This window comes from Pan troglodytes, chromosome 2, assembly GCF_028858775.2.
Source record: "Pan troglodytes isolate AG18354 chromosome 2, NHGRI_mPanTro3-v2.0_pri, whole genome shotgun sequence".
NCBI classification, from domain to species: domain Eukaryota; kingdom Metazoa; phylum Chordata; class Mammalia; order Primates; family Hominidae; genus Pan; species Pan troglodytes.
The window spans coordinates 61,582,583-61,591,366 of NC_086015.1; the positions used below are offsets into that span (position 1 = coordinate 61,582,583).

At 39.8% G+C, this 8,784-nt stretch overlaps 1 protein-coding gene across 2 annotated transcripts in view; it reads left to right on the top strand.

The window, feature by feature from the left end:
- The window catches only part of PDE12 (phosphodiesterase 12), a 44,726-nt gene that overhangs the window by 6,555 nt on the left and 29,387 nt on the right, over positions 1 to 8,784 (top strand). Inside the window, exon 3 of one of the 2 annotated variants that reach the window (XM_054682014.2) lies at positions 6,048 to 6,724. The exons of the other annotated variant lie outside the window; for it this stretch is intronic. Within the exon in view, the coding sequence (XP_054537989.1) occupies positions 6,048 to 6,214 (167 nt within the window). The 3' untranslated portion in view covers positions 6,215 to 6,724. Of the gene's footprint in view, positions 1 to 6,047; positions 6,725 to 8,784 lie in introns of those variants that run through there. 2 annotated transcript variants of the gene reach the window in all.

Sequence of the window (8,784 nt, forward strand, 5' to 3'; positions counted from 1 at the left end):
TTACATTTGGATTTTTTAGTACATTTAATTTTAAGAAAACATGGGAAATCTAGTGACTTTCTATGGTAAACCACATTTTATAATGTCACAAGTTCTTGCTATAGGAATTAACATTCTAAAATTTTATATTGATTATAAAAGAGTATTTCAGAACATATTATTCTGTTAAAATGAACTCTTGCACAGTTGCCGCTACAGCAAATGTGTCTGCCAATAATCAAAATTCATGAGCAAACAATCGTTTCTGGCTGTAATGTATGTTCTTTTTGAAATTCTATATGCTAAAATCAGTTGTTTCAAAATTTCAAGAATTCCACTGAGTAGTGATTTTTCTGAGTACTAAGCTATGATCTCATCAGAATGTGCTGGTTTCAGTCTGGAGACAGATTTCTGAGGAGCCTAATACAAGGGAGAGAATGTCCAAAGAACACTACTGTGGAAAGTTCTTACGATGGAAATTGACATCTTTTGTATCTCATTCTCCAGCCGTGAAATAAAGGCAGAGGTTCCATTTGGTTTGGTTGGAATAAATCCAATATTTATATATAATGAAAAATAAAAGTTTGCATTATTAGTTTATCACAAGACCCATGTGACAACTCAGAAAATATTCTCAGCATAATTTTTTTAAGAGATAGAGTCTCACTGTTACCCAGGCTGGAGTGCAGTGGTGCAGTCATAACTTACTACAGCCTCAAACTGCGGGGCTCACATGATCTTCCTGCCTCAGCCTCCCAAGTAGTTGAGATTACAAGCCCAACCTTCCATAACTGAAAACTAATTTTCTTTTTTTCTTTTTTTATTATTATACTTTAAGTTCTAGTGTACATGTGCCCAACGTGCAGGTTTGTTACATAGGTATACATGTGCCATGTTGGTTGCTGCACCCGTTAACTCGTCATTTACATTAGGTATTTCTCCTAATGCTATCCCTCCCCCTGCCCTGAAAATGAAGTTTTTAAACACAAATAAAAAATATTTCAGTGTTTTGAGAATTTTAATAATTTGCTTAATATAGTACAGGAAGGCAACACTATCTAGAGGGCCAGGCATAGTGGCTCTTGACTGTAATCCCAACATTTTGGGAGGCTGAGGCAGGAGGATCACTTGAGCTGAGGAGTTCAAGACCAGCCTTGGCAACATTGTGAGACCCTATCTCTGCAAAAAATAAAATTAGCCAGGCATAGTGGTGCATGCCTGTAGTCCCAGCTGCTCAGGAGGCTGAGGCCAGAGGATCACTTGAGCCCATGAGGTCAAGCCTGCAGTGAGTTGTGATCAAGGTGTGCTGCACTCCAGCCTGGGTAATAGAGCAAGACCCTGTCTTCAAAAAACCACTCTAGATTTCATGTTGTAGGGGGTAGGGAGGACAATTTTTAACAGCTTTAACTGATATGGGTAATATATAAGTTCTGTGTTCTCACTTTATATGAAAGTACTTTTTTAAATGTTGAAAATACTAGAGCTGTATTAACTTCGTGATTTTTTTTTTCTTCTTAGCACTAACTTCAAAATAACCATACAGTACTGCTTTTAATTTTTGTATTTTTAGTAGAGACAGGGTTTTACCATATTGGCCAGGCTGGTCTTGAACTCCTGAACTCAGGTGATCTGCCTGCCTCAGCCTCTGAAAGTGCTGGGATTACAGGCATGAGCCACGGTACCCGGCCTAAATTTTAGTTTTATATATAAATGGCAAAATAATCTTAAATATAGTAAATCTGTTCACCTATCTGCTATGCTAGCAAATTCTGGATTGTCAAAAATCCATGTTCATACTGTCAGTGTTAGATTTTTACTCAAAATTTAAAATTTCCTTGCAAAATTTCACAGAAAACTGAATTATTCATCTCTATCTTCTGTCCAATTTATGTATTGAATGTATGTCAAAGCATTTATATAACACAGTCCATTTTGCCCAGTAATTCACTTTAATGATGTTATCATGAAGTATTGATGTACTTTTTTTTTAGTGTATTGAAGTATTCCTAGGTTGCATTTGTGCCAGTTTCATACCATTTGTGTTCCTTATATATTGAAGATGGTTCAGTAGGGGAAATGGATAGGCTTTATTTAGTTGGCTTTCTTATACTGAATAATATAAACACTTTTTTTTTCTTTTTTGAGACAGGGTCTGGCTTTGTCACCCAGGCTGGAGGGCACTGGTGCCATCACGGCTCACTGCAACCTCCACCTCCTGGGCTTATGCAATCCTCCCACCACAGCCTCCCCAAATAGCTGGGACTACAGGTGCGCACCACCACACCTGGCTAATTTTTGTATATTTTATAGGCAAAAAAAAAAAAAAAAAAAAATGGTTTCACCATGTTGCCCAGGCTGGTCTTGAACTTCTGAGTTCAAGCAATCCACCTACCTCGGCCTCCCAAAGTGCTGATATTACAGACATGAGCCACCCCACCCAGTCAGCACACACATTTTTTTTTTTTTTTTTTTTTTAAATAAGACAGGGTGTTGCTGTTGCCCAGGCTGGAGCACAGTGGCATGATCATAGCTCACTGCAGCATCAAACTCCAGGGCTTAAGCGATCCTCCCACCTCAGCCTCCTGAGTAGCTGGGACTATAGGTGCATGCCACCATGCCTGGCTAATTTTTTAAATTGTTTGTAGAGATGGGGGTCTCTCTATGTTGCCCAGACTGGTCTTAAACTCCTGGGCTCAAATGACTCTCCCGCTTCAGCCTCCCAAAGTACTGGGATTATAGGTGTGAGCCAGCACACATAGCCCTTTTTTAAAAAAAATTAAAAACAAATTTTTTCTCCAGAAAAAAACATATTTATCAACTTCTAAAAACATTTTATGGGTACATAGTAGGTGTATATATTTATGTGGGACATATTTCTTTTGATAGAGTAAATTGAGTATTCATCACATCAAGCATTCATTTGTGTTACAAACATTCCAATTGTACTTCCTCAGTTATTCTAAAATGTGATATACACACTTTTAAAAGGATTTATTGCGCTGGGCACGGTGGCTCACGCCTGTAATCCCAGCACTCTGGGAGGCTGAGGCGGGTGGATCATGAGGTCAGATCGAGACCATCCTGGCCAACATGGTGAAACCCTGTCTCTACTAAAAATACAAAAATTAGCTGGGCATGGTGGCGCGCACCTGTAGTCTCAGCTGCATGGGGAGGCTGAGGCAGGAGAATCACTTGAACCCGGGAGGCAGAGGTTGCAGTGAGCCGAGATCACGCCACTGCACTCCAGCCTGGCAACAAAGCGGGACTCTGTCTCAAAAATAAAATAAAATAAAATAAAATAAAAAGGATTTATTGCATATAATTCTTATATCCCCTGTGGAATAGTTTGGAGAAATGGTACATCCAAAGATAAAATCAGTTAGAAATAAACAGTGGCCTTCCTCAGAAAAGCTGAGCTATAGTGTTTTGGGTATCTTAAACCAAGAAAGGGTATTTCTATCCCAGCTGTAGAGTTTTTAATAATTCTATTATAAATAATGGAATCAGGCCAGCACAGTGGCTCACGTCACATAGTCCCATTCTCCTTAAGAGCTTTTTTTGTCACTGCATATCAACTCAGTTGACAAGGACTGGCCCCCAAAAGAAGCTGCATACTCACTTGGCAGTCACTCCCCATTCCCCCTAGCTCCTGGCAACAACTTAACCTGTCTCTGTGGATTTGCCTATTCTGGACATTTCATATAAATTGAATCATATAATTTATGTAGTCTTTTGTGACTGGCTTCTTTTACTTAGGATGTTTTTAAGGTTCTTACTGTTGTAGGATGTATCAGGAGTTTGTTTTTATGATGAATGTTCCATCTTATGGACGTACCACATTTGTCCATTCATTAGTTGACAGACATTTGAATTGCTTCCACTTCCTGGCTTCTATGAATAATGCTGCCATAAACATTTGTGTACAAGTTTTTGAGTGAATATTTGTTTTTGTTTCTCTTGGGCACATACAGGGAATGGAATTGTTGGGTGCTGCGATAACCTTTTGAGGAACTGCCAGACTATTACGGAAAGCAGTTGCACTATTTTGCATTCCCACCAGCAATATGAGGGTTCCAGTTTCCCTCCATCCTCATTAACACTTTATTATCTTCTTTATTATAGGCATCCTAGTGTCAAGTGGCATCTTATTGTGGTTTTGATTTGCATTTCCATGATGGTTAACGATGTTAAGCATCTTTTCATGTGCTCGTTGGCCATCTATATATCTCTGGAGAAATGTCTTTTGAAATACTTTGCCCATTTAAAAATGTTATTTGTTGTTTAGCCACCCCTCCTTAAAAAATAAATAATATAATAATCCATCATCCCTTGCCTTTTCAGGACCATCCGGGAGGCAAATCTTTCTTAGTCTGTGCTTCATACATCCCTTTAGTTCCCAGCCTAAAAAAAAGAAACACTGTAACCAAAATCTGGTGAGTTCCCAGAAAGCAAGGATAAGCTGTCCAACACCAAGTACTTACATGCCCAATAAAATTGACAATGTGGTCGGGCACAGTGGCTCATGCCTGTAATCCTAGCACTTTGGGAGGCCAAGGCGGTTGGATCACTTGAGGTCAGGAGTTTGAAACCAGCCTGGCCAACATGGTGAACCTCCGTCTCTACTAAAAATACAAAAAAATTAGCTGGCTGTGGTGGTACACGCCTGTAGTCCCAGCTAATCCGGAGACTGAGGCAGGAGAATCGCTTGAACCCAGGAGGCAGAGGTTGCAGTGAGCTGAGATCATGCCACTGCACTCTAGCCTGGGTGACAGAGCACGACTCCATGTCAAAAAAAAAAAAATTGAAAATGTATCATTTGAACAGTATAGAAAAATGACTGACAAGGTCAGGAAGGAACCTAACTCCACTGCCTCTAACACATGAAGCCATACTGGCAGGCATCCAATAGTACAGCTACCTTAATTATTCTTTGCCTGTGTCTAGATAAGCACTTTTGCTATTCATTTCTCATAATCTTATTAGAATTTAACCATCTAAGATAAAGGGATAGTCCTCTAAAAGTAGCATAGTAAGAAACAACAGCAGCCAAGTAACCTTCCAGTAGTGGCCCATGAATGCAATGTCACATGTATATACTAGTAGAAATATATTTTCCCTATTAGATCCTCAGGTAATGAACTTACAGACTTATTATTCAATCTAGTTTTCATACTAATTCTACCAAAGCTGGTAACCAATATTTACATTATTGAAACATCCAGAAGTACGAGCTACCAGAAGGTACAAGCACTTGTTTTCTCTCCAGTTTCTCCCCATTGAAAAGCACTTGGCCGGATGCAGTGGCTCACACCTGTAATCCCACCTGAGGTCAGGAATTCAAGACTAGCCTGGCCAACATGGTGAAACCCCATCTCTACTAAAAATACCAAAAATTAGCCGGGCATGGTGGTGTTTGCCCGTAATCCCAGCTACTCGGGAGGCTGAGGCAGGAGAATCGCTTGAACCCGGGAGGTGGAGGTTGCAGTGAGCCGAGATCACACCACTGCACTCCAGCCTGGGTGATAAGCGACTCCATCTCAAAAAAAAAAAAAAAAAAGTAAAGCACTTTTTTCAATGACAAGTTAGGAGTCACTTTCAAACCTCCATGACAAAGAACCAGGTATTTCACATTTAATTAAATTTGGGCAAGGCAGAGTGGCTCATACCTGTAATCCCAGCACTTTGGGAGGCCTAGGTGGGTGGATCACTTGAACTCTGGAGTTGAAGACCAGCCTAAGCAACATGGCGAAACCCCATCTCTACAAAAATTAGCCAGGAATGATGGCGTGGGCCTGTAGTCCCAGCTATGTGGGAGGCTGAGGTGGGAGGATCGCTTGAGCTTGGGAGGTTGAGGCTGAAGTGAGCTGTGATCATGCCACTGCACTCCAGCCTGGGCGACAGAGCGAGACCCTGTCTCAAAAAAAAAAAAAGTTTGATCATAGTAAGTGACCTGAAAGTAATTACTACTGCCTGAAAGATAATTCTGTATACTCAAGTAAACTGAAGTGTCTGAATGAGACACCAATACTCTCTACAAAAGATACACTTCTTTTTTTTTTTTTTAATAGAGATGGAGGTCTCACTATATTTACCAGGTTGGTCTCAAACTCCTGGCCTCAAAGGATCCTCCTGCCTCAGCCTCCCAAAGTGCTGGGATTACAAGCATGAGCTACAATGCCTTTTTTATTTTCAATGGAGGGTATATAAGGTAAGTGGAAAATTTCATGGAAATTGAAACTCTTAACAAAATATCAAGATATTACATCACAGAAAAGCAGCTTATGTTAAAGTGAGACAAAAGACAATGGGAAATGTTATGGACAAAAAAAAAAAAATGCTTATTGGACAGGGGAACCAGAGAGCAGATAATCGTACTATCCTCAACTCTGATGCTGCCAAGTGATCCTGTAAGGGAATCACAATTTCTCTTCAGTTTCTCTACTGACATTATTTGACAATTAGTTGACAGAATACTTTTTAATCTAGGGATATAATCAACTGTTCTGTACAATAGGGGCGGTCACAGAGAACTCTTATTGCTTGACCAATGGTAGGTTTAACATTTGAATGAACAGTAAGCATTGAATCTTGATAGCATCAACTATTTCATAATACTTCAATAAATAAGGACAGTGACAGTGATTTTATGTTTGCATAAAACAGGGAAAGGCTAGGGTTTATCTCTCAATACTTTCTCCCAAAACATTTAAACCACTTCTGTTTGGAAAAAGAAAAAAAGGAACTTTAAAAAAAATACAAAGACTGAAGAAAAAATAATTTTTAGGGGTAAATGTGTCAAGTTGCTAATACTTTATTATTATTTTTTTGAGACGGAGTTTCACTCGTTGCCCAGGCTGGAGTGCAATGGTGCGGTCTTGGCTCACTACAACCTCCACCTCCCAGGTTCAAGCAATTCTCCCACTTCAGCCTCTCGAGTAGCTGGGATTACAGGCATGCACCACCATGCATGGCTAGTTTTGTATTTTTAGTAGAGATGGGGTTTCTCCATGTTAGTCAGTCTGGTCTTGAACTCCCAACCTCAGGTGATCCACCCGCCTCGGCTTCCCAAAGTGCCAGGATTACAGATGTGAGCCACCCCACCCAGCCTAATACTTTCTTTAAAAACTATAAAAATTAGCTGGGCATGGTGGCTCATGCCTGTAGTACCAGCTACTTGTGGGGCTGAGATGGGAGGATCACTTGAGCCCAGGAAGTAAAGGTTTTGGTGAGCTAAGATCCTGCCACTGGACTCCAGCCTGGGTGACAGAGTAAAACCATCTCAAAAAAAAAAAAAAAAAAAAAAGTAATTTCCAATGGTACTAAGAGCTGCCTTACATCACGAGTAAGATTACATGGATTCTCTAGTCCCTTTACAGTCCATGTAAACACCTTTGCATAACTAGGTTAAATACCTAGCCCTAACTTATTCACTGATGTTTTATATTTCCTAGTTGATGCCCCGTAAGACTACACACACAACAATTATACTACAGTTCAGTTTTATCCTACAGGAAATGACACCTGTCTTCTTTGGAAGGAAGAAAGGAGAATTCATCCAGTTGGCTAGGGAAATTGCATTTCTAACAAGTAACACAAACTAAACACACACTTTGCCCTACCTAATCATCAACTAATTCTAATTTCCTTTTGGTTAATCCAGTGTTTTTTTTTTTTTTTTTTTTTTTTTTTGGAGACAGAGTCTTGCAGACCGTGTGCAGTGGCGCTATGTTGGCTCACTGCAACCTCTGCCTCCCAGGTTCAAGCGATTCTCTTGCCTCAGCCTCTCAAGTAGCTGGGACCACAGCATGCACCAGCACACCAGACTCTTTTTTTTTTTTTTTTTTCTATTTTTAGTAGAGATGGGGTTTCACCATGTTGCCCAGGCTGGTCTTGAACTCCTGAGCTCAGGCAATCTGCCCACCTTGGCCTCCCAAAGTGCTAGGATTACAGGTGTGAGCCACCACACCCGGCCATTGTTATTTATTTGACAATTCAAAAATATACATTTTTTTTAAAAGTATGCATTTGATTTTGGAATTTTCAATCCATAAATTTAGCTGAATCTTTACAAGCCATTAAGAATGCAACATGAGAATATAGACAGAAACTAAGTTACTCAGTTATCAAGTTGAGCCCTTAAAACTTAATAGATGTAGTTTATGAGGTATACCTTTGTATGAATTATATGCAGCTTTCTGTTAAAGTTCTAAAATTTGCCCTGTTAAAAAGAAAAGTGGTTGTGAAACTTTTTTGTAGGAAAGTAGCATCACTAAGTCTCTATATTGGCCATACAAGTAGCACCTGAATTTTTTTGTTTAATTAACCTTAACTAAAAAACACATACATACATGCTTTTTGGGCAGTTCATTTTATTACAGCCTTTTACTCTCCCTACCCAACTCCGCATGCTGCCCCTCCCCACCCCCCACCTGATTTTTTTGTTTTTAGTTTTTTAAGTAGAGACAGGGGAAACAGGGTCTTACTACGTTGCCAAAGCTGATCTCAAACTCCTGGTCTCAAGTGACCCTCCTGCCTCAACCTCCCAAAGTGCTAGGATTACAGGCGTGAGCCACCATGCCAGGCCCTCCTTTTACCCTTGATCTGACTTTAGAAAAACTACGTTTTTAATAGTGTTCCCCATGCTGTTATACACATGAAAACAATCTAGATCTCCACTTTATACAATTAGTAACCTACCAGTGGGATCTGTGTTACTGTTCACGGTACATAAAATATGCAAGCAAAGTTGGCTACATAAGAAAACACATTTCAAATACCTTCAAAACTCAAAAAGAACACACACAA